General features: G+C 41.1%; 2 protein-coding genes across 4 annotated transcripts in view; both read right to left on the bottom strand.

The window, feature by feature from the left end:
* Positions 1 to 16,089, bottom strand: part of LOC149070794 (uncharacterized) — a 24,935-nt gene extending 8,846 nt beyond the window's left edge. The window contains exon 1 of one of the 2 annotated variants that reach the window (XM_089248775.1): positions 15,966 to 16,089. The gene's annotated coding sequence lies outside the window, so the exon portion shown is untranslated. Of the gene's footprint in view, positions 1 to 621; positions 865 to 15,965 lie in introns of those variants that run through there. The other variant, XM_089248774.1, reaches the window with a different exon arrangement.
* Positions 4,882 to 26,459, bottom strand: LOC149070793 (uncharacterized). 2 transcript variants are annotated; one of them, XM_089248771.1, is made up of 2 exons: positions 26,289 to 26,437; positions 4,882 to 10,382 (listed from the first exon to the last, which is right to left on the bottom strand). In XM_089248771.1, exon 2 carries the CDS (start codon positions 9,880 to 9,882, stop codon positions 8,794 to 8,796), a length of 1,089 nt encoding a protein of 362 aa, XP_089104897.1. In that variant the 5' UTR covers positions 9,883 to 10,382; positions 26,289 to 26,437; the 3' UTR covers positions 4,882 to 8,793. The 2 variants fall into 2 exon arrangements, 1 of the variants encoding a protein (XP_089104897.1); XR_016194999.1 differs by lacking the exon at positions 4,882 to 10,382 and adding an exon at positions 17,249 to 22,050 and having other exon boundaries at positions 26,289 to 26,459.

Here is a 26,459-nt window from a genome sequence, read left to right as displayed (position 1 = left end):
CGTTTTTGATTAAATGACAAATTAAAGAAAACTTCGACCAAAAAAGGGAAAAACTGGGACATTTTTTCAGAAAGTCGAAGACCGGAGGGCAAAACCACGACCGTCCCGGAAACTACGGGAGAAAATGCGGGACGTATGGTCATGCCCCCATATCCTAGAGCAATTTTGGGGGCTGGGCTGGGATCTTTCGCGGGCCTTCCCCCCCCCTTCCCGACCACACTTTCACGGGCCCCTTTATGACGAATTTATAGCGTGAAAAAGCAAAAAAAATGGTGAAAATCGTCCCGGGCTCCATGGCTGGAGCTTTGTCAGCCCACCCCTTGTGGGGGCCATGCGTATGGTCAATTCTTTTGTTTGATGAACTCTCTCGAAATTTCCCACATATGCTAAGAAATTTCCCATTTAGACAAATTTTGGCCAATTTTTCCCACGAATATGGGAAACTTCCCACGAGTTACCATCACTGAACCAATTCATAAAATCTCGTTACGCCCATGGCCACACACGAAAAAAGAACAATAATAAAGTGCCAAAAATCGAGCCAAAACACACACACACGCAGCCAAGCTTTGGAATGGCAGATGCTGCTATGAGATGTTGGGAAGACATAAAATAGCTTACCCGTGACGTTCCTGCTCAAGAATGTTCTTTTTATGCCGCCAACATGTTTTAAAAGAAGGATGAATTCTCTCAAGTAAATAGCAATTAGAATTAATTCAAAATCACGAAACGACCGCTGACGCCGACAAGACACAAAAGGAAGACTGCCTCTGCACTGTTTCGTTAACCCACGTGATATTGTGTGTGTATTCCTCCCTGCCCCCTCCACTGATATTTTTTGCTGTGCGAGGAGCGCCATCTCTAGGCGAGATGAGCTACTTCAACTGAAATTCGAGGTTCGGTATATGGATTATTTATTCCCCCCATTATTTTTTTTATCCGAGCTGCTGGCTGACGTAGAAAGGACTTTGCCCGGACATGACCCCAACAAAAGGGGGCAGGAGACACGGTGCTGGACGAGGAAGACGATTTTTTCCCTATTAAAATTAAGGGGAGGGAGGCGAGGGACCAGGGCAAAACCCCTTAAAGAAGAAGGGGTGGCGGGAGGAGGCAGGGCAGCGACTAGAGGGGGAGCAGGCGGGTCTCGTGCCCCGGGCGCTGGACCCCGAGGGGGCGCAAATTTCATTCTGAAACCTCTCCTTCAACATTATCGGGGGGCGTCAAAATGCGCGCTTGTGCAGCACCACCTAGAGATAGGCCTCCGCACTCTGCTCGTGACGTCAGTAAGTAGTCCATTTTCCCTCAGAATATTCAGGGGAAAAAATTCCCTGCTCGTGCTAGTATCATCCTTGCGCGGAAAAGAATTGACGATTTCTATGCCCCACATGCAATCAACACGTAGTATTTGTGAGCCTATCCGTAAGATTCTACGCCAAAATAAGAAGAAACGAAATAGGACGCTTCTTACCTTGTTCTTACTAGGCAGGGACCTGGCTCTGTCCCGCTAGGGATATTAGCCATTTACTCGGCTGAGTTGGTCCGTGCTGGAGAGTGCTGAGGGTGTCCGACCGGGAAGCCCTCGAGATACATTCGAAGGCCACCCGGTCCGGCACATCCAGCCCTCTTTCCTCTTTTTATCCATGATGAGGGACTATCCACCACTATCCAGTCTCCCCCCCCCCCTCCCATCAAGCAGCCTAGCATTAGTGGTGTCCCTGTGGGCCGCTCGTTCCGACCTGATTTGATGCAATTCTGCCATCTGGCTCCTTACCATGCTGTGGCTCCCGATGTTGCACATGCGCACCACCCAGCGAAGCCCTACCTCTCCAGAATTTCTTCATCATCAAATAACAATTTAACAATTATTCACAAAAATGTCAGAAACTGCTTCGCGAGCATTCGCCTCCTCGGGGCGCAGCGTTTCCTGTGTGCAGTTCATCTTCTGGCTCGCGACATTGTGCCACTTCGGGGGCAGATGATGTTGTCGGTGCTTGTCGTTTGCTTTCGTATCTAAGCTGAAAGTTGAAAACGTATCTTCGGATGTGTTGGAGGGATCGTTCACTACTACTACTACTAAACCACACATGAACCTCGTCCATATTCCTCTGCGGAACCTCTAACGAATTGGTACATGCGGGAATGTGTGTGTACGTGTAGTGAAACCTTACGTGAAGTTTGCTTCTGTGTAATGCTTGTTATGTGTCGTGCTGCTATCTGCCACCAGTTTTTCTAACTGCGAGTGAAGTGTAATGATTGAACAATCTATCGTTGTAAGCGTGTCTCTGTGGCGAGACTTTTTAATGGGGAGATCGGCTCGCATTTGCGCCTCGAAGTTGGGAACCACAGGAAACCAACTTCAGCCGACCACCACTGCGGTGGGGTTCGAACCCGGATCCCCGCGATGCGAGTCCGTCATTATGACCACTCGACCACCACAGCGGCAGGGCGGTTCACTGGCGATGTTGAGCGTCCCTTTATCACTTTATTCCTCCACCTCGTCCGAGTCCTCCTCTGACGAAGCAGCCATCGAGGGTTTTCTGTTACTTTGTGGACGAGCTTCTATAGGCGAAATAGGACGCTGTGCTTCAAAATGCGGCAAACTCGCTAGGTAGTCTGAATGACGTTTATGGCAAACAGCGCAGAGGCCTTCTATCTCTAGGAGGTGATGGCTTGTCCCGAGTGGCCAAGCATCTAGTTGCGGCCTGGGAGGAGCTATTGACAAGGGTGGAGCCTTCAGTCAGAGCTTCCTATGTGGCAGTCACGATCAAGGGAGACTTTTACCAGATGCGTGGCGAAATTAATTATATAGTCCCTAAGTGGGATAACAATGTCTGTTCATTCGTACACGTTGTAGGCAACGGGACCTGGGGGCCCAGGCAATTTAAGCCATGCCGCCCTCCCATAACAATGAGGCTGACACGGCTCCAGTCAAGAACGACTATGCTATCTAGCACGATAGCATTCGACTATAGCTACCTCGTGGGTATAGAAATCCCTCATTTATATAAAATGAATATTATATTATTATTCTTCATTTAATTTCGAATTCGCATCCGTATCGTAATTTTCATTAATGTATTCTCTCCAAAAATAAGGGATAGGGGGCGCAAATATGTCTGCGTTTAAGCACATGCCACCAGTGGTGCAATTTATAATTGATTCAACTCTTTAAACGGCAATGACGAGATATCTCGCTTCCATATAAAAGCCTCTTATTGATATATTTGGTAAAAATTATTTTCCCTTAAGAAGCCCAGTTTGCACTTGCTGAAAGTCAGAAGAAAGCCTAAATTATTTAAAAAAAAAAGATACGGCATTTCGCGCGAAAGGAGGTTTAGTTATTTCTAATTACCGATTAAAGCATTTCGTCACGCAACCCAGGGCTCATAAAGCCCTTCTTAGCGGTGTGAGACAGGAGGAATTGCACCGGGCACTGCACTCGAATTTTTAACAATTCTGCTAATTATTTGTCCATTAACTCTGAATATTCTATCGATATTATACAGCATTATTTTCTTTCATTTTTCTCATTCTCGATTGAATCCATTCTAAATTTTCATTAGTTCTTAGATTATTACTTTCATTAGTTTTTGAATTGTCTCATCTTCGCCAATTCAAAAAATATTTGTGGGTAACGAATTTTCATTGATTCTAAAATTTTCGTTTATTTACATATAATTCAGTGTTACATATTTTTTTAGTAGATATTTCACAGCATTTCTGCATATAACGCAATAATGTATGAATTTTTGTAAGTCGATTTCCTTTAATGAAAATATACAAAAGGGGGGGGGGCCCTCAAAATTTCTGACTCCCCTGGCACCTCCAATACTTCCGCACTGGACTCATCTCCGGTAAGGTTTTCCCCAGACAATAATGATGAAGAGTCAACAATGAATAGGGTCGAGGGACGACTTTTTAGAAGACGCATGAACAGAAACGATGAATCTTGCAAAAAAAACGTTGAAGATTATTTGAGTGATATTCGACTGAAAAAAAAACTCAAGTACATGTATTCAACAACTGAAAGGCTAAATCCTCTCTGATACAGAGACACTGTACACATTAAAATCCATATCCACTGCCAATCGAACTTGAAATATAACCGCCAAGTTATTGAAACAGTTTGTTTTAAACATGGACATATTAGAAGAAAAAGAAAAATTATTAGCGTGAACATTTAATACATTATATTATGAGGTTCCAGCGGTAGCACAGGTAAGTACAGCAGTCTTTATAATCAGGGGTGTAGCCAGAAATTTCGTTCGGGGGGAGGGGGTGACCAAAGTGATAGAACAATAGATTTGGCCATCTTTTTCCCTTTTTTCGATCATTTCCTCAAATTTCGGGGGGGGGGGGACCCAGACCCACAAGCACGGCCCCTACAAAGGGGGGCCCCGGCACAGTGCTAATCATTTTTTGCTTTTTTCACGCTATAAATTAACTACAGAAGGGGTCCGCGAAAAGTCTGACCAGGGCCCCCGCTCCAGGATATGGGGGCCATGCCCCCATTCCCCCCCCCCCACTACGCCCTTGTTTATAATCATAATTATCCGAGAAAACAGAACAAAACGGCCTCAAATGAAATTAATATTGCGGGAAAGTAGTTGTAACGATCAGAAACAACGAAGCAACATCCCATACAAATTGAAAAACTTTCACGCATGGATTTATTTATTCAATAATTGGCTCAAGTAATTTATGTCTGGTAGAAGCATGTTTCCGAAACCTACTTGGATTCGGTAACGCTTAAGCCGGGTTTTCCCTAGGAGTAGAACTTTCACGCCGCTCGCGCTGTAAACCTGCTCCTAGGAAAACCTAGCTTTACATTAATTATCAAAAAAGAAAACTCACCGCAATAAAACAGAGTATCAAACACTCTAACCGTGAGACAAATCTGCATTTATATTTCATTTATTACTTACATGAAATAATAAATGTGGGTTGACATTTCATCACGACAATAAAAACATCTCGATTCAAGAACATTTATCCAAGCACAAAACATTATTTGAAACGAGTTTCTTTTCCTATAATTTCTCTTCATCGCATAATGACCAATGCAAATAATTATACAAATTATGTCTTTTTCCTTTCAACAGAAATAACGAAACAATCGTACAATAAATAATAAAAAGAATTCATAAACATATAACAATAATATATTGAGAGAGAGAAATGTTTTTGCTTCATAACAAGAACATTGAACGTATACGTTTTTAATATACGGGGTGATTATAAAAAAACTATCCCGACATATGGGCCCCTAACTATCATACCAGTCACAGAAACTGAATGAAATTTTGGCATAAGGCATTTTGAGGTATGCGCTCAAGAATGATATGGAAAACAACAGTGTCACTCTAACAGTTACAGTGAGAAAATTTCTAAAATGTCCAATGGCAACAGCAAGTTTTTTGTATTGGAATGCGATCTCCATACTGAAAAACACAAAATAGCGTAGGAATGGCACCTGTAGCACGAAAATCAACGGAGCTAGGCAAGTAAAAAGGACTTTGCCGTGCACCAGAGCATTAATGTTCGTTTCACTCGTCACACCGTTTCTTCGATCCCACAAGGCCTGATTAGTCCTCCACAAGGTCATGTGGAAAACACAATAAAATGCTTTATTTTATGCTGCTTCTCTGTCCTTATTGGTTGTCCTCATCTACCGCCGGTGATTTTCGTGCTACAGTTGCCGTTCGAACGCTATTTAGGGTTTTTCACAATGGAGATCACATTCCAATACAAAAAACTTGGTGTTGCCATTTGATATTTTCGAAATTTTCTCACTGTAACCGTAACTGTTAGAGTGACACTGTTGTTTTCCATATCATTCTTGAGCGCATACCTCAAAATGCCTTATGCCAAAATTTCATTCAGTTTCTGTGAATGGTATGATAGTTAGGGGCCCATATGTCACGCGGGATAGTTTTTTTATAATCACCCTGTATATAACAATACATCACTGAGTTGCAGTATAGTTATCTACAGTTTTGAGCACACATGTCCATATTAATCAACAGCAGCCCTCTTTATAGTTCGCCATTTGGCGACGGAGAGCCCTGGCACATCGAGCGGGATGGAGTGGGGGCTGCCCTGCACCCAAAGCCTCCCCCCTCCATCTACGGCTCTCTTCGAGCTCCGCCCATGAGAGGGATAGAGTGGTTGGTCTTGGGTGCCATTAAGAGAGGACACCCAAGACCTCTCTTATCCTCAGCTCTCATCAAGCCCGCGAAATATGAATTATACATCATTTACAAGATATACAGAAGACTGGATGTTGTGAAGATATTTATTATTTGAGATGTTAATTTTTTAAGGAAGGAAAAAACTCATCTCTGCCTCTACCGGGAGTCGAACCCGGGTCTCTCGATTGCCGGACGAGTGCTCTTGTATTAACAAGTGGAGAGCGACATTCATGTCATATATACATCATTTTATATTTTTACGCCCAAATTAATGTTATGAGCTTGCGGAGCCGGCATAAATATGTTTTTGTTCCAAAACACTGAATTGCAGTTCAGTTATTTACAGTTTTGAACACACATATCATATTAGTCAATGCCACTTATAATGTTTCGTTACCTATAAATTATATATCATTTTTACGTGCAAATTAATATTATGAGCTTGCAGAGCCGGCATACGTATATGTGTACACATATTCTGCATATTTGAACTCGAATTCTATATATTATTCATAGTTTTGGGCCTCGGGGGAATTGTGACTGGAGATTGTTTCTGTTATTCTGAACTTGTGTCAGCAAGTTTGCTAAGTATGCCTGTATTTTAGCGTACTCAATGTCGTAATCTACCTTATATGGTTGCAACTGATCAAATTCTTAAATTTTGTCAGTCATTCTCGACATGCCATAGTAGAGATATAGCGCATCCAAAAGATCTCTAGTCTCCTATTCCTCGATAAGCAACAAATCATGAAAGGCATGTGGATTTTTTCCTCCTTCAGAATATTTCTTGGACGCCACTCTTAAAAGCATTATGCCAAACTTCTGAATTATAAAGCCAAACGTTAACAAGTCTAGCGGAAACTTATGATTTTACTGCACTATTAACCTTTTTAAACATTTTGTGTACCACCCATTAATCACTGTAAATCATTATTAATCACCAACCATGATCGTCTTAGACTGATGAAGCTCTATCTCGAGTGTTTTACAGAGCTTTGTATATAAACATTGTTTACGCCAACTATTTGCCTTGTCCGATCGCTTTCTTACATGGGGACTCTGTTGTTGTATGCTTTTATTTGTACATATACACAGAAATGTCAAACTAGGAACGGAAGTAATTTTACAAAGAATGGCCCACGCTTTTAAGCTAGTGAATATTAAAGGTTTGTTCATTATCAACAGAAGTTTTTAACGACTTCAGAGAAGAATATTATTTGGATTCCCGGATACTTAGACTGAAAAACCCGAGATATATACAACCTCTGACAATAAAGTTCGACGAATAGTCCTGTAACATCAACGTAGATGAAATGTTAACGAAAGTTACCTTACTGTCCTTCGAAATAGCCACCTCCCACTACTATGCACCGCTGAGATCTCCTATACATGTCCTGGAAACTTTGCAAGAAGTCTTCTTTTGGGATGGAGTTCAAAAGCCTCGTCACGTTTCGTTGAATGTCAGGAATATCGTCAAATCTCTTTCCTTTCAAAGCGAGTTTGAGTCGTGGGAATAGGAAGAAGTCTGGAGGATTGAGATCTGGCGAGTATGGTGGATGTTCAATTTGCAGCACCCCCTTTTTTTTTGCCAGGAGCTGTTTGACGATATTGGCTGTGTGAGGGCGAGCATTGTCGTGAACAAGAAACCATGAACCTTGTTGTGCGTACTGAGGTCGTACCCTGCGTAGACGTTTCATGAAACGGGTCAAAATTTCAATGTACCTTGCAGCATTCATCGTCGTTCCCTCAGGTACTTTAAATTGATCACCTCGTTAATTTTCCTGTTCTCAGTTAAGAGCCAACGCACTTAACAAGCACTTTGTAAAACAAGTCTTTCACGGAACACAAACGACGCTCAACTGAACAACGGTGGCGGCAGATGGTCAACACCTGCCGCTACGCATGTGCAGCGTTTTGCTTCGCCAGTGTTGCCAGATCGGCCGTTCTGACTTCATTCGCCAAACTTTATTGTCAGAGGTTGTATATCGTCCTTTAGGAGGACCAGGTGGAATGTAGGAAAAGTAGAATTAGTAATTTCACAAAAAGTAGGGAAAAATGGTAGCAGTGTGAATGCTGAACTATACAATTCATGGAAACTTTTCATTCCAAACGTCATTCATATCATACGATATTTCTCTACCGTGTCTGTAATTGAAACTTGGTATTAGTCATCTAAATCGAGTAATATTTAAACTTGAGATTTCTGAGCATTTTTTACAGGAACTCAAACGTTATTTCACATTCCCTGAGCTTTTCACACGCATTTTAGAATGTGAAATCTACTACTACCACTACTAAATCGAACATGTAGCTCGTACACATTCCTCAGTGGAGAATCTTTAACATCTCGCATCTTTAACGAATCGGTACATCTTGGAACGTGGTGTGTGAGGTGAGTGTATGTATCGTATTGTAGGACTGTCTGCTCTCTGAGACAGTTTCTTAAATGAGAGATCGCCTCCCATTCGCGCCTCGAATTTGGAAAACCGCAGAAAGAATGTGAAAATCTGCAAAAAGTGTTTACCATTTTTACCAGTACCGCCGCCATATGGTTTTTCATTATTATGGAATCCTTTGCGAAAACGTTTTTAGCGCCAACTTCTCAATCGTGTGGCTTTTCTTTTCTGTGGACTCCTTTATGCCTTTTCAAATTTGAATTTTGCGAGAACTTCTTACCACACACATCGCACTCATACGATTTTTCACCACTGTGGACTCTTTTATGAACGTTGAAATGTGACCCGTGCATAAACGCTTTGCCACATACGTCGCATTCGTATGGTTTTTCACCACTGTGGACTCTTTCGTGAATGTACAAGTGTGACCCATGCGAAAACGTTTTGCCACAAATTTCACACTCGTATGGTTTCTCTCCCGTGTGGACTCTCTTGTGATCGTTCAAGTGGGAAATTCGCCGGAACGCTCTACCACAAATATCGCACTTATACGGTTTTTCTCCCGTGTGGACTCTTCTGTGGGCTTTCAAGGTTGTATTTTGCGAAAACGTTTTACCACATACATCGCACTCGTATGGTTTTTCACCATTGTGGACTCTTTTATGAACGTCTAAGTTTGAAATTCGTCGAAATGCTCTACCACAAATATCACAGTCGTATGCCTTTTCTTCTGTATGGACTCTTGAATGATGATTCAAACGTGAACTATCCGAAAACGCTTTACCACAAATATCGCACTCGTACGGTTTTTCTCCCGTGTGGTCTCTTAAATGAGCGTTTAAATTGGATACACACGACAACGCTTTACCACAAATTTCGCAAACATACGTCTTTTTCTGCGGTTTTTCTCCGGTGTGTACTCTATTATGAAAGATCAAACTTGAATTTCGCGTGAAAGATTTACCGCAAACGTCACACACATGAGGTTTTTCACCAGTGTGGACTCTTTGATGAACGTTCAAGTGTGAAATTCGCTGGAACGCTCTACCACAAACATCGCAGTCGTATGGCTTCTCTCCCGTGTGGATTCTTTTATGGACCTTCAAATTTGTAATTTGCGAAAACGTTTTACCACAAACGTCACAGCCGTATGGCTTCTCTCCCGTGTGGACTCTTCTATGAACGTTCAAGTGTGAAATTCCCGAAAACGTTTTTCCGCAAACCTCACACACATATGGTTTTTCTCCAGCGTTAACTGCGTTATCAACGTTCAGGTTTGCGACACTCGAAAACATTTTACCATAAATCTGACAATAGCGTGCTTTTTTTCCCACTGTAGGCTCTCACATAACGCTCAAAAGTGAAATACACAGAAAATTTGTACCACAAACCTCACATCAGGTTTTTCTGTAGGGTGGATTTCTATGCGAGTTCATATATGAATGATGCCTTCTGGTAAACCTTTCATTACAAACAGCACCCCCATAAGACTTTCCAACGGTGCAGGTCCGATCACGAGTAAGTAATGCATCTTGAGAATATTTCACTACATCAAAATGATTTTCTTAGAGTGTGGTATAATTGTGAGCCTTGCATTACGAAATGAAACTATGACCGAGTAAGAGGCGTGAGCAAGTGAAACATCATTCGTTGTTTTTGCCATCATCACTTCTAAACACAGTCGAATATTATATGACGATCTGCCATAGCGTTCCGTACACACCTTTTCAAGAATCAATGGACTTTTCTCCACACTTCAACAATGATTCAGGTGAGGCTGTGGCTCTACGGGTACCTGTTTGATAAAAAAATGAACACATTACATCGATTCGACATAACTTGGAAATCTATGTTTCGATTGCCTCCAGATTTTACATGAAAAGCAGTCGGTTGAATTACTCATTCGCGAGCATGGTTAAAAGAAACACGAGAAAAATTTGCCCTCAGACTACCTGATGCTGCACATTGAAATCTCGTCCTATCTCCTATGAATAGTGCGATTCGGTCCAAAAGAGGGCGGTAACAGTATTCTCTGTACAGGAAGAATTCGCAAAACTTTGAGAGTAGTTGGCTAAGAATGATGGGCAACTTCCTTCAATTTTCCCTATCGGTTGGTGCAATTATAGGCGGAACACGATATCACCCCATTTGTGTATGTGCAGAGGGACATCTATACTAATGAAACAAGTACATACAGCTTTTCAAAAATGACTGAATATGGTTTAAATGAACTGAAAGGTGTTAAAGTACGCTAACTAAGTTTTAAGAACGCTCTTTGCTTCTAGCTTCTGATCTAGTTGCATTTGGATGAGAATAAAGGCTGGTCAATCACTAGAACCTACCACGAGCGAAAACAACTGCTATAGTTGTCTTGCGCACGCGCACAAAAGCGATTTGGTATCACTCGCAATATCCTCAAGTGGACGACCAGGCTCATACACTGAAAGGCCACTCAAAAATGACAATCTCGTTTATATTTCTTTGGGCCACCTTTTGCCTTATACAGCGTTGGTTCATCTTGACTCTACAAGATGTTGATAGGTCGTTTGGTTTGTAGAATTTGAGACCATGCTTGATGGATAACATTTTCCAACAGTGTGAGATTAGGTGTTTATGGAACTATAAGAGGTCTGATTGGTGTTTTCAACCTCATCCCACAAATGTTCAATGGTATTGAGATCTAGGGGAGAGGGGAAACCTAAACACAGAGTAAACTCTCTTTCATTTCCTTCAAACCAATCCTGTACAATACATCACCATGGCAGGACGCATTAACTTGTTGAAAGTCAAGATAATGCGCTCTTGTCTTTTGATGTTTGCCTGCCTTCTTGACGTTTCGGAGTTCTACAAGTTATTTGGATACTTTTTCTAATTGGAAGTATCCTCTGGGATCCAGTTAAATGCGGCAAGGGGAAGCAAGTATTCTTCACCCTCTATATATCATCAAACATAATAGTGTCGCGGTACTTATTATTGACTGATAAAGTTTCGAGCTCCAGAAGGGAATTCGAAACCGCGAAAGCATGAGACCCATAAATGCACGTTATTGACAAATTCATTGAAGGTTATATGATCTGCAGCAACGATTCTCGACTATTTTTTGACTTGCGGAGCTCTTGTTAGCTTATAGTTTCCATGGCGGAGCTCCGTAGTCCTCTTTTTTATATTCATTTCATATTTGCGGAGCGCCCGTTACGTGCACACGGAGAACAGGTTGAGAACCCCCCGATCTACGGCACGAAAATTTCTGGAAAGCATTGATATGAAAAAATTTTAAGCTTTCTTCATTTACCAAAATCTGCGAATAAATAAAAAATTAATGGCAAATAACATCGGAAAAATACGGCAACCCAAAAATAGAAAACCAATTTTCACGAAAACAACCACTGCATAAACCGGGGGTTCTTAACCCTTTTGACCAGCCACGACCAATGGAACGGTTTGTCCTTCAAAATTATTGAAACCAGTGACGCAATAAGTGCATTTAGGGCAACATGGCGTGGATCTATATGACCCATATAGAAAACCCCTGCGAATCAAGTTTGGGTCGAGACAGATAGAATCCCAGGAGCGCGGTCTACTTCATTGATTTGAAAACATGTCATTCAATTGATCCAGAACTGAGATCACTTAAATCGCCCACGGCACATTTCCGGATCACTCAAAACACCCACGACACACTTTCAGTTCATCGAAGACACTCATAGTCCATATCCAGATAAATTAATAGGCCCGCGACATGTTCCCAAACCCATAAAGTGGCTCCACACTCCCTAAAATATACATGCTCAAACTTTGGCCCACGGGTGAAATGTGGTATCGGTATTATCTGATGTGGCCCGCGACATGTTCCCAGATTTAATCAAGTGGCCCGCAGCACATTTTGAGATCACTGAAGAGGCCCGAAGTGCAGTTCCACTTCATTTAATTGGCATGCGGCACATCCTCAGATCATTAAAATGCCCCACGGCGCATTTGCGAATCGCTCAAGAGCCCCACGGCACATTTACCGATCACTAAAGTGACCCGCAGTGCAGTTCCACATCATTTGAGTGGATTGCGGCACATTCTCCATATTACAAAAAAAAAACCATTTCACGTTTCTTAGTGATATATTTAAATTTAAAATTGAGGAAAAGTTGGGAAAGAAATACCAAACTAAAGAAAAATGCTACTTTTGAATTCAAATGTCTCAGCAAATATTGCACTTACAACTTTTCTTCGTCTCAGCAGAAACAACTTTCTAATTGGGTAATATAAGACAACCACAATTACATTTTATGGGCAATGTATAATATTTTACCATGTATACAGGGTGATTCATAAAAGATGGGAAAAACTTTAAGAGGTGTTAGTACACATCAATACAAACAATTGTCATCAAAGAATGCATGGTCTAACATGAAAAGCAAACGCGCTTGCGCGTTTCGAAACGGCCGCTCCGCAAACGTTAAAACGGCATTCCCGTTGAAATTCATCGGGCACCTGAAGAAGAAGAAATGGTTTGCAAATCTGCGGCACAGTGAATAAAAGGCGCGGACTCAGTATTACTAAAGTGCGCCATTATCCCGTACTTTACAACTGTTAGAACGGTTGCACGATGGAATAAACTCACAGGGCTGGCATCAGTTCCCTTTATTCCCTGCGAAGCAGATTTGCATACGGGTTCTTCTTCTCCCTCCAGGTTACATTTGCATGCGTGGTGTTAAATGATAAATTTCAACAGGAATGCCGTTTTAACGTTTGCGGAGCGGCCGTTTCGAAACGCGCAAGCGCGTTTGCGTTTCATGTTAGACCATTCGTTCTTTGACGACAATCGTCTGTATTGGTATAGGTGCCATCTTCTTTTAAAGTTTTTGTTCCCATCTTTTTTGAATCACCCTGTATACAGTAAAACCTGTATTAAGCGGGAATATTTTGTAATTGAAAAACCAAGCTTGTTATGTCTTGAGTAAGAAGACTAATTTTTACCAATTTTTGCAGATTTTGCCAATTTTTGCCTGGTTTTTTCCCACTTTCCCGGCAAAAACCCAACCCTGCTAATAGACTAAAGGGCCACAAAATGTTAGTGTTTCACCAAAATACGTAATGCATGTCTAATACGTCCATGCATGCAAGTGTGAGTTCGTTTCTGTACTTGATACTGTGGTTTTTATAAGCCATATGTTGTAAAGTAATTGATTTCTGAAATTATAACGAAATTTTTCGGAAAAGGGTCCCTTTCCCACACGAGAAATCAGTGTGTGAGGGTTGAATTTCCAAATGATAGACAAGAGTTTATAAAACTGTATACAAGCTGTGTACATTCCGTGATCGCAAGGCTAAGCAGAGCCGGAATTAATCAGAGAGAGGCAAAGGGCTACTGACACACTTTATTTCGTGACACACTGTATTTTCACTCCCGCAACCGGTACAGGGCGATATTTGAACAGATTTTGAGAATTTTTTTTTTTAAATTAAAGCCATACCTCTACGATGAACGGTCGATGAGATAAAAGTCGGTTAAGACTTACAGCACACCCTGTATGTTTGGCACCTTAAATTTTCTGACGTTTTTCCCGGGTCACACATGCTCACGGCAGCATCAAATTTAAGCGCAGCATGTTCATTACACGAGGTGCAATAACGTAAGCAAACAACGAAATATTTTTGGTATTAATGGCGTTTCCTCTCAATCGAACTATGCACGAACAAGGTACAAACGCTAATCGGAAAAGAAACTTTTGCAACGCGAATTTCACGAGGCAAATTTTCTACAAGCGAAAGTTCTGAACGATAAGGCATCAAAATGTGTATACAAAAACCACTGCACTTAATCAACACCTATCCAATGTATTATTGATAGCTTACGTTGTATCATCATCGAGCTCTGTATTACTGGAGAGAGTATGACATCAGCGGTCTCCGCCTTGGCCCCAACATCTTTCATCGGAAGATCACGAGACTCGGTGAAAACAAACACGATTTCCCCCCCCCCCACCCCCGTTATTTTTTTATGGCATAAAAATAGTTGTTTAAAACTATAAATGAAAGAATGATTTCAGCTTCGATGACATAATTCCAGCATTAATGAAAGATAATTTCCGGAATTAAAGATAACTCCAGAATTAATGAGAGATACTTTCAACATTGACGAAATTGATAATTTCAAAATTAATGAAAATGATGAAATTCCGGAATTAATGAAAGATAATTCCAGCATTGATAAAAATATAATTCAGAATTAATGAAAGATAATTTCAAAATTAAGGAAAGAGATAATTTTAAAATTAAGGAAAGAGATAATTTTAAAATTAAGGAAAGAGATAATTTTAAAATTAAGGAAAGAGATAATTTTAAAATTAAGGAAAGAGATAATTTTAAAATTAAGGAAAGAGATAATTTCAGCATTAACGAAAGATAATTCCACAATTAAAGACAATTCCATAATTAATGAAAACGATACTTTCAGCCCTGACGAAATTGATAATTTCAAAATTAATGACATTGATAATTCCGTAATTAATGAAAGATAATTCCAGCAATAATAAAAGATGTAATTCGGAATTAATGAAAGATGATTCCAGCATTAATGAAAGATGATTCCAGCATTAATGAAAGATAATTCGGAATTAAAGATGATTCCAGAATAAATGAAAGAAAAATTCTTGTTATTATGAAACAGATAATTTCAGCATTAATGAAAGAAATAATTCCAGAATTAATGAAACAGATAATTCCAGAGAATTAACGAAAGAAAAATTCTAGTTTTAATGATAAAAATAATATAGAATAAATGATATTTTAATTGACAAAAGTGATAATTCCACAATTAAAGAGAGATAATTCCAGAATTGAAGAGAGATAATTTCAGCATTGATGAGGTATTCCGTAATTAATGAAAAGATAATTCCACAATTAATGAAAGAATGGGCAAACGAACTTTGTTTTCACCGAGTCACGTGATTTCCATGCATTTGATGTCTAAAGCCGTCGCGGCGGCTGGATGCTTGCTCCCTCCAATACAGCGGTTCTCAACCTTTTTTAGACTCGTGGAGCTGTTTTGACATATAATTTCTAAGGCGGAGCCCCGTAGGCCTTTTTTTACTTATTCATCAAAGTTACTGATTTATTCTTATTATTTAAAACTATTGAAGCCCCTGAAGAGTGCACACGGAGCACCGGTTGAGAACCGCTGCTCTAGGAATACGAAGCTCGATGAAAAAAATGTATTAGAAACAAAGCAAAAAACTCTCTCAAATCACACACATCCCTAACAGCCGGTTGTATCGACCAATTTCGCGCCAAAAAAAAGAGCCAAAATGCTCGCCATCTAACTCTCGACCATGTATCCAAAAAGCCGTCCATTTTTTACGAAATAATAACAAGTATGGCTTACCTCGACGGCTATAGCTTTGAAAGATTATTACTGACAGCAAATCAGTTCAACGATTATGTATTGAAATGATCCACTAATGATTGAAATTAACAAGCGATATCACACACAGCCGACGTTGACGACGACTTCCGAGTGAATGGATATGATTGGATGGTTGCCAAAGCGAATGGTGACGTCACCGAGCTTCTCTATTCGTTTTCCCCCCCCCCCCAAGCTTTCGTTTCCCTCGCTGCACCAGTGCCATCTCTCGAGAAGATGAAACAACGTCTTTACAAAGATTTCATCTGTGATTGCCTTCGGTGACCATACGTCCCATATTATCACAAAAAAATGAGTAACTTTGCCTGGTTTTTTTGTAATTACGTCCTGGATTTTTGTGTAAATACGTCCCATATTTCTCCGCGCCTTCACGTATTTTCTACGAAAGTAATTAATTTTCATTCTTCATTGAAAATTAACATTGAAAATTTTTACTTCCCCCACCTCTTAATTAATTGCAGTGAAACCTCGCTGCAACGATACTCGATATACAGTATCTCCCCCAAGAACCGGCATGCCGCCAAACTCGAGGGACACCATATTTTTGAATGTTGGATTCTGGTTCATTCCTGATATGTCGGCGTATTACAGGGAATCCGGTAACGATAAAACCCTCTACAACAGGGATGCACAACCCAGGTCCGCAACAGTGATAGTGGGGGAGGCGCAGGTAGGTCTGGTGCCCCGGACCCTAGACTAGAGGGGTAGCCGAATTAACGGATTATTCTACATTACACGGAACGCCAAAATGCGTGTTTGCCCTGGCTGACAAAGTATGAAATTGCGGCCCTGGCACAATCTCTGACCGGTGGGCTTAATGTGGCCTGCTAAGAGGTTCTACCCGACCCAAGAAAAGTCTTTTGGTAGCAAAATACATGTGACACGGTAAATGCATAAGCTGACTATATTTCCTTCATAAAAAATACGGTATTTATACGGGATATCACCACTTATGCCGAAAAATTGCCAAAAGCAAGTAAAGTTGCCAATTGCAACCAAAACGTTTTCAGAGGCAAGCAAAATCCCTCTATCTGGTTCTTGGCCCTTTTTCATTTCGCACCCCCCAACACAATACGATTTACCTCCCAGCAAACTTTTTGACTTTTTTTTTTCCAGTCCCGCTCACGACGGTATCAAATCTAAGAGCAGCATGCTGATAACATGAGTTACAATATGCAATGGGATTAGTCAAGCCCTGGTAATATTCGAATGAATTGGAATATGAATTAAAATAAACACACCAAAAAAATCAACTATATTTATTCAAAAAACAGAAATGGCAAATCGTGATACACAGATACACATCTCAAAATTCATATCCACAGCCAAACGAACTTGCAATATAACTGCAAACACATTGAAGCAGTTTGTTTGTAACATGAACACTTACTTATAAAGAAGAAAATAAATGAAAAAAACCATTAGCATAAATATTCATTAGAAAATATTATAAGGCCCAAAGTATGGCAGTTCTTAGTGATCGTGATTATCTTAGAAAAATATTACTAGGTATTCATGAATCCCATCGTGAAAAAAAATCAATTGCAATGATCGAAAACTGTACACTATCCCATACAAACTCAAAAATACGACTACGTGCACGGATTAACGCCCGTAATAAGGCTACTAAGTAGCAGGTGTATAGTATAGTATAGAACCGAGCACGCCCAGGCTCTGTCGCTTTTGCGATATAAGCTCATTGATCGTGAGATCGTGGGCGTGCCGGAAAAAAAACTCAAGCCGGCCGGGACCAACATCCACACCCCCCCCCCAAACCCCCAATCCCAGGGCACATCACCGCTCGACAAGCCAGGACAGCACCGCGGGCGCAATCCCCCTTCAACCAAGCCGACGCAGCCCACAACGCCCCACGAAGGGAGACTCCCGACCATCCTGACGAACCTCCACCGCGGGCACGAGAGAGAACCCTCCACAGGACGGGGACACCACCCCCACGAAGAAAAACACGGACGCCTCGCAACAAGGGCCCCAACCGACGCGCCACTCCCGACCACGCACGAAGCCACCCGACCGCCGACACCCATTCCCGCCCCCACCCGAGGAGCCACATGCGGGCGCGACAGTCAAAGCCGCAGTTTGCCAAAAGACATGTGCCACATCATCAAAAAAAAAAATACTACAGATATATTAAATTGGTCCTCTGCAGCCATTGCCGAGAGGGGTATTCCGTGAAGTGCTGTGAACTTTGACTCTTATACGGGTTCTCCGCATCATCATCTTCGTCGGCGAGATCTTGTTCTGCATAATCGACTCGTCTGTTGACCAGTCTGACAGATCGCCCCTGTTTGCTGATGTAGCACGTGTATCACACGGGTCTTATTTCTCCAATATTAGCACATGGAATAAATGCCTGGCAGAAACATATTATAGCAACTTACTTGGATTCGGTAACGCTTGCATTTAATTACAAAAGAAAAGATTTTCACAATAGAAACAGAACTTTTAAATGTGGTTGACCCTGTTGGTCGAGCTATTTACGTAGAAAAATTGTTTTGTTTTACACCATAAAAAGCACCTCGACCTCAAGAACATTCGTCCAAGCACATAAAAGAGTTTACTCATTATTCATGTAATGCGAAAGAGATCATCTCAGCGGTGCTCACGCAAGCTGTCATCTGGCGGCCCTCGCCGCAAAGCTCACGATAACAATAAGGACCGAAAATTTCGGACTTTCGGGTGACGCAAGCTTTGTATTTACCTTATTCGTTGGTGATTTTTAGAATACAAAAATTTATCCGGAACAATACAGCAGAGTTAAATAACCAAAGGCCAAAAATCTCATCATATTTAATGAAAGTTGAATTTGTCAATTTGTGGAATTTCTTCGTTAAATAATCTTGGAAACATCAACAAAAATACTTCAGTGTGTAGCTGTTTTTGATGCAATGAATAATTTCCTTCATTTTTTAAAAGTTAAAATAAGCATCGAGAGAGAGAACATTCCCAATAAATGAAAACAGAATCAATCATTTTACGCTTTTAGTGAAAACCCAATTTAAAAAAGATCGATTTGAACATGACAAGCCATTCAAATTTGGGACAACGGAATTGACATCACGACGAATTTACCTACACCCGAAAGAACTGATACGGTGTTAGTACCGTATGTCTCTTATTGCCTGGTATTGCAAACGATTACTTTCTTTCCTCTCAGGCATTGGGAGAAAACATTCTGTAAGGACGTATGGTCCCATTTAAAAAAAAATTAAACCCCGTTTCTTTGAGGCTCAACGCGTCCGAGTACTCTCATAAAGTATACGGTCATCTCAGTCGGCTCCATAATATTTTCCGTACGTATCAATAATCACCCTAAAATTTATGGCTTTTGCAGTGAAAATATGCGAGAATTGTTTCAGTAACGCGTTTTCTTGTCTATAAAAATCACGTGCATTTTATGAATATTTTAGATTTGGAGCGTTAGTCGAAGTAGAAACGTCGGATAATTAAACTTTTGCGTCGAATAAATGAAATATTTTAACATTAGGAACCATTTGCGACCGAAGCTGAATGTCTCTCTTATAAGTGTGAAAGTTGTATGCAACTGAGATATATAGGCGTGGTTCAACTGTAAGTTTTTATTACCCTGAGCACTTTCAAAATTGTGTTAAAATGAAACAGCAAAGCGGATATCAACTTTGCCACATTTGAAGTAAAGACAAAGAAAAGTTCACCCACACGACACATTTATAAACAAAATAAAATTTACAAATATAATTTTTTGCAAAAATCAATGAGCTGATTCCGCATCAACATTTTAATGTTTCCAACAAAATTCGTATACATCATAAAATCGACAGAGTCCAGAGAGAGAGAGAGATAGTTGCAAGAATGCACATGCGTATATTGTAACGCGTAATCTTTCAATTGCAATGGAAGTGTCCAATTTACGAATGCGTGATTTAGTGGAAACACTGTCTGAGGCTGGGATTACACGACAAAAGTTTTCTAAAAGTTATTTTATAAAATTTGAAAAATTCAACCAATGAGATTATGGGTTGCATTTGCTCCCTACGCCTGTAACCTATGAGCTTTATTGGCTGGATTTTTTTCAAGTTTTATAAAAAGGGATTTTATCAAACTTTTATAATGTAATCCCGCCATAACATGTGAAATAGTTAATTATAATAAAGAAATAAAAGTTTTTAATACAATCCTGAAAAAGTGATCGACAATAATGTGATAACTGTGATAACTCACAATTATTGGTTACCTCTAACCGCCCATGATTCACCACAGCTTTCGAAAATTCAGTAATTCAAACAAAACAACTTTTGGTGAGTTATATTTTCGCAAAACTTTGAATTCAATTGCTTAATTCCCAATTATCGTCATTCACTGTTCCCTCTCCCCGGTATACCTGCACAGAAAATATACGCATGGTCTCATTGGTGTTACGCATGGGGAGGGGGGGGGATGGTTCTAATTCCCCCTTTAGGCAAAAATTATGCTATTTTACACGAAAAAAACGTTAAAACCCCTTTCAGTAGAAGGAAATGATTATTCCCCCCGAGAAAATCTTGTGTCCGCCCATATAGGTTATACCAGAACTACGCTATGGGCGGTATTCACCGACATGGTTTAAGGGTTTAATTTATTAATTAATAATTTTAAATTCAGGGTTTTAACCAATCTATGTTGACCTCTTATCCAAAAATTGTAACTACAGGTTTAAACCATGTCGGTGAATACGGCCCTATAAGAGAAAACCTTTTGTACCAACTAAACTATTACATATAGTCTTTTGTGTGACCGTTCAAATGACCGGCCGACCTGAGAAAACGTTTTAATGCGTCATGTGGGTTCTTTCACGCCCGTTCGAACTACTGATGCCAGAAAACGTTTTATCGCAGGAATCGTATTCAAGTGGCTTTTATCACGTGTGGACTCTTTTGTGAACTTTTAAATGACCCATTTGAGAGAACGTTTTACCGCAAAGATCGCACTCGTGTGGCTTCTCTCCAGTGTGAGTTCTTTTGTGAACATTCAAATTACCGACGTTGCAAAAATTTTTACCGCAGACATCACACACATGTGGCCTCGCACCGGTGTGGACCCTTTTGTGAATATTCAAACTACTGATTCCTGAAAATGTTTCACCGCAGGAATTGCATTCGTATGGCTTCTCTCCAGTGTGGGTTCTTCTGTGAATGTTCAAATTGCTCACGATAGCAAACGTTTTGCCACAGAAATCGCATTCATGTGGCTTCTCTCCGGTGTGGACTCTTTTGTGAACATTCAAATTACCTATTTGAGAAAAAGCTTTACCACAGAGATCGCACACATGTGGCTTCTCTCCAGTATGGGTTCTTTTGTGTCTGTTCAAACTACTGATGTCAGAAAACAGTTTTGCGCAGCAACCGCACTCGTGTGGCTTCTCTCCAGTGTGGACTCTTTTGTGTTTGTTCAAATTACTGATGTGAGAAAAAATTTTGCCACAGCAATCGCACTCATGTGGCTTCTCTCCCGTGTGAATTCTTATGTGAATATTCAAATAACCAAATTGGGAAAAAGTTTTACCACAGTAGTTGCACTCATGGGGCTTCTTTGCAGTGTGCACTCGTCTATGTTGGTTCAAGTTAGCCATTTTATAAAATGTTTAGTTGACAAAAATTGCCCTTACATCACATTTCTTTCAATATGCAATCTTATCTTCTGTTTTTCTCCTCCATTTCTTCTCAAAAATATTTCACAGCATTGGGTATTATATTGGTTTTCTTCAATATGTATGAGATGACAAGCGACAGATTGGGAACACTTCACTTACAAGGTGTGCGTGGTCAGAACACTATTTGAATTAACTTCGTCATACCCGTTTTGCGACCCCATAGAGTGAGTGACCTCTGTAACCTCCAATCTACCAAAGAATCCTATCATGCAAAAATATCAAGTGATCTAGCAGAGAGCAGACATTCTGCAATGTATTTAACAATTCCTATCCTTTTGGAAGAACGGTCGGGAGCCTTGTGCAGTTTCACAAAATCTATAATTCTTTCTTGTGCGAGCTCCAACAATGATTTTCAATTACCTGCGAAAGAAAAGGTACCATCATCGTAATTTTTTCTGAATTGATTTTTACTAATTTAGTCGCTCTTAATACACTTTATTGCGGAAACATTACTGCATTTTAGAATGTACTTTTTGGCAGGTTAAGTTTTACAAAATATATCCAAACATTCGAAGTTTGAAAAAGCTAGATTAAACAAACTTTTGATAGGTCTTAGAAAATATGACGAAGCAAGCCAATGATCGTTTTACAAATGGCCATATAGAATTCGGTCGACCACACTGATATTTTGTTACTGATTATAAAATATTGGAGCTTAGTCAGGAAGTGATATTACATGTAACGTGTAGTCAAAATTTAATGTATTTCATTCGCTGTAAAACTCCTCGTCCGTTTACCTCCGATTATCTGATAAACTGTGGAACCACATTAACTTTTCTAGTCTTAACTGATTAATCTTTGTCAAGTGTCTTGACACACATCCAAGGATGACCGTTTCTTGTCGATGATTCGATTTACGATCTCTTTCAGGGAATGGATCTGATCCCGTAACAGGTAGTTCGGCATCCCTGGAAAAGAGAGCGATCGATCCCTTCGTCGGACTTACTACACCTAAAAAAAAAAATGCAAGTGCTACTCATCCATTTTTGAGCAGCAAACTTTCATTTTTGGAGCAGAAATTTTGAAAATGGAGCAGGAGTACAGACAGACTATATCTTCAATATAAGGGGTGATTTTCCCCTTAAAATGCTGAAAGTTTTGCCAAAAAATTGACAGAAAATTCTATAAATAAATTTCCTTCACAAATTAAAGTCCATCCAAAGTTTTTCCGAAGTACCTGTCATTGCTAAAGCATGCAATACTGAATAAAGTGGCAAAACCTATTGTTTGACTTTTTTCAAAACATGCACCAAAAAATTTTAAAGTTCATTTAAATGCAACACCCCATACGCATTGGAACTTAGCTCAGGCAACACCCTCTTGAACAGGAGGGAGGGAGTCTTCTTCAGGGGTGTTTTAGCTCAGGCCACATAAGCCCCCCCCCCCCAAGTAACAGTTGGGAGAAAGCTATCAAATAATTCATGATTCAAGGCGCGAATGCGAGCCGATCTCCCCTTTAAAAAAGTCTCGCCTCAAAGAGCAACAGACCTACAAACAGTACAAATGTAATTCAATCATAACACATCACTCACTTCACTTTTGAATTATAGATGGCAGCACTGAAAAATCAAACACAACACTGCGCACTCAGACTGTTAGGTACACACAGTTACACTTCCGGCACAACTCACTAGGTAGTACATCGCCCATAGATGGTGATAGACTTGAGTTGTGCTCGGTTTGAAAGAAAAATAATTCATGAACATTCAATGCAATCCATCACCGCGCGCACACACACACACAAATTTGCGGTCGTATTTTCAGTGATCTGGGAAATCTAGATTCAGGACCGTAGCATGCCTTCTCGGGGCCGACTTTTCCTTGGGCCGTAAGAAATATTATAGTGCGAAATGAGTGTAAATTTTTTGTGAGGCCCCCCCATTCAGGACAACATGACGGGAGGGGCGATTTATTTCGTGTAGGTTCGTTCGATTACCCCCCCTTATTTTACGGGACAGAACAATTTTTTCTCCTTACTATTCGGCTCTTGGGATGGGCGATCGCGCCCCCCCCGGATCCGCCCTGATGCAGCACCTCCTTAGATAAATATATAGAACCACTCACAACCCCGGATTGATGCAAAGCACCTTAATTCCGTTACCTCAAAAGAGGCAGAGTTGTGTCGGAAAAGTTAGCAAAGATTTATAGCGGTGGCTTCCCTTGCCCCGTGCTCGCAAGTTTCGAATCACTCGCGTCGTTCTCCCCATGAAGACAGCCATCAACTCGATGCAACGTACAAGACATTTGACTTGAATGGACAGCTGAACCAAATGACCAGGGAGAAAAATTGCACGTGCGCCCAGTGGCACATAAGGGCCGGGGACCGCAGACTGGGATTTCGAAAGACCATTTTTGACCCCCCTCCCCCTCTTCTTGTCAGCAAAACACTGACCCCGCCGCCCCCCCCCCCGTCAGAAAAAATTTCGTCAGCAGCTTAGAATATTTCATATCTTCAAAAAGGGGTGGTTGTTGACGTAAGCAACTTTAAAACCCCCCTCCCCCCCTTTTCATGAAAAGTCAGCAAATCCGAAACACCCCCCCCCCCCCGATGATGACGTAATACTGGAATGACCCCTAAGAAGAAGAGGAAGAAGTTGGCATGTTGTTGAAGTAGGAAGAGATTTGAGAATGGTCTAAATATAAATACACAATGTATGTATGTATGTGTATGTATATATATATATACACACATACAGTGCCTCCACCGAGACGGGAAACGAAGAAACAAGAAACAAAGCCTCCGTCCACACTGTGCTGGGCAGTTGTTTCCCCTTCCTTTTACAGAATATGCAATATACACATACACAGAAAACACAGAGACTCCACTGCGACGAGAATAATCAAACAGAGCCTCCGTAATATTGGGTACAAATATCACCACGAGCTCATACAAATAGCACCTCCTAGAGATAGAAGGCCTCCGCACGCTGCTCGTGACGTCAGCAAGTAGTCCAATTTCCATCAGAATATTCAGGGGAAAAAAATTCCCTCCTCATCGTTGTGCGGGGAAAATTATGATCGGGCTTAGAGAATATTGGTGATTCCTATGCCCCTACATGCAATCACCACGCGGTATTTGTGAGCCAACCAGGAAGATTCTACGCCAAAATAAGAAAAAACGAATATAAACATGCTGTGGTTTAAAAATGTGGGCAACTTGCTAAGTAGTCTTAATGGCGTTCCAGTTGAACTTTTAAAGAAAATTCCGAATTTTGATCGTTTTTTAAAGGAAAAAAAAGAGCATCATGGGCCCCCGGACCAAGTGGTTTTTCTGAGGCCCTACCTTGTAAATTCTAGACAATTTCAGCCGGATCTCATTTTTGTGAGGGCCCCTCATCTCCTGAGGCCATCCGGGCCCATGCGTTAGACGACACTGGCAGTTAGTTGTCCGTTTCAATGAGTATCGTGATGGCTGAGGAATACGCTGATATGCATCTGATTTACGGTCGAGCAGATGGCAATGGGCGCTTAGCACACCGGATGTACCAACAGCAATTGTCACCTGACAGTGGTTAAGGAGCTAGCTTCTGACTGTGTAGGTCTAGGTTCGAATCCCTGTTCGGGCATTAACACACTAACAAATTCCCTGACAGATCGTAAAGATCTCTTGGGAATACGTGATGATCACATAATATATATATATATATATCCGATGAGGCGTTGTCCGCACCATACCCACCTTCGCCACGATCGACTGACTGAGGCCTTCCACCCAGCATCGCCGGATCTCTCACCGCACTCCCTAAAACATATACGCTCATATCTTGGCCTTCGGTGTCATCTGACGTGACCCGCGACATATTCTCAGATCACTCAAGTGGCACACTTCCATAGTAATCAAGTGACCCGCAGTCCAGTTCCACATCATTCAAGCGGCGTGCGGCACGTTCCTAAATCACTTGAATGACCAGAGGCACATTTTCGGATCACGCAAGTGGTCCCGAGGCACGTTTACAGATCACTGAAGTGACCCGCACTGCAGTTCAATATCGTTCAAGTGATGTGCGGCACATGCCTAGATCACTTGTGACCCAAGGCAAATTCAGACCACTTTAACGACGCGCGGCACAGTTCCAGATCATTCACGTGGCCCGTGCAACGGTTTCAGATCACTTGAGAGTGTCCCGTGGCACATATCAGATCACTTAATTGGGTGCCCCACTCTTCCCAAGATTGAGCACCATGACTCCCACAAGGGCAGGCAGGCGCGGATCTATGTGATTGTGGGGTGATAACCCCCTCCCCCACCAAGCGAAATACAAATATGAGGAACCCAAAAAAAAAAAATTCGATTTAAAAACGGGACATTTTTCCGGGACGTATGGTCACTCAATCCACAACAATGTATTTTTATTTATTTTTTTAAAAACACACACACACACCCTTCCCAACAGCGAGCTCTAGGTCCGCCCCTGATGGCAGGGCAAATGGGGCCCGAGGCAATTACCATCATTTTTTAGTTTTATCATGCTAAAAATTCACTATAGAAGGGCCCCCCCCCCAAATACAGCCAAAGTGCACGCTATCCCTCTGCCTCCCCCCAAACATCCTAAAGGCTTCCATTTTTTTTCCAGGAAATAACAATAAATATGGCTTACCTCGACAGCAACAGCGTTGCGAGATTATTACTGGCAGCAAATCAGTTCAGCGATTATGTTAATGCATCGATTATGTATTGAAATAATCCACTTAATAATAATAATAACTAAAATTAGCAGCCGTCGTTACGCACACAGCCGCCGACCATGACGACTTCTAACAGAATGAAT

Source organism: Pholcus phalangioides, unplaced genomic scaffold, assembly GCF_987345545.1.
Source record: "Pholcus phalangioides strain wild (caught in Gottingen) unplaced genomic scaffold, Ppha-v1.0 ptg000020l_1, whole genome shotgun sequence".
Taxonomy (NCBI): Eukaryota; Metazoa; Arthropoda; class Arachnida; order Araneae; family Pholcidae; genus Pholcus; species Pholcus phalangioides.
Note: the sequence above shows the minus strand (reverse complement) of the source record. Positions and strands in the feature narration are given on the sequence as shown.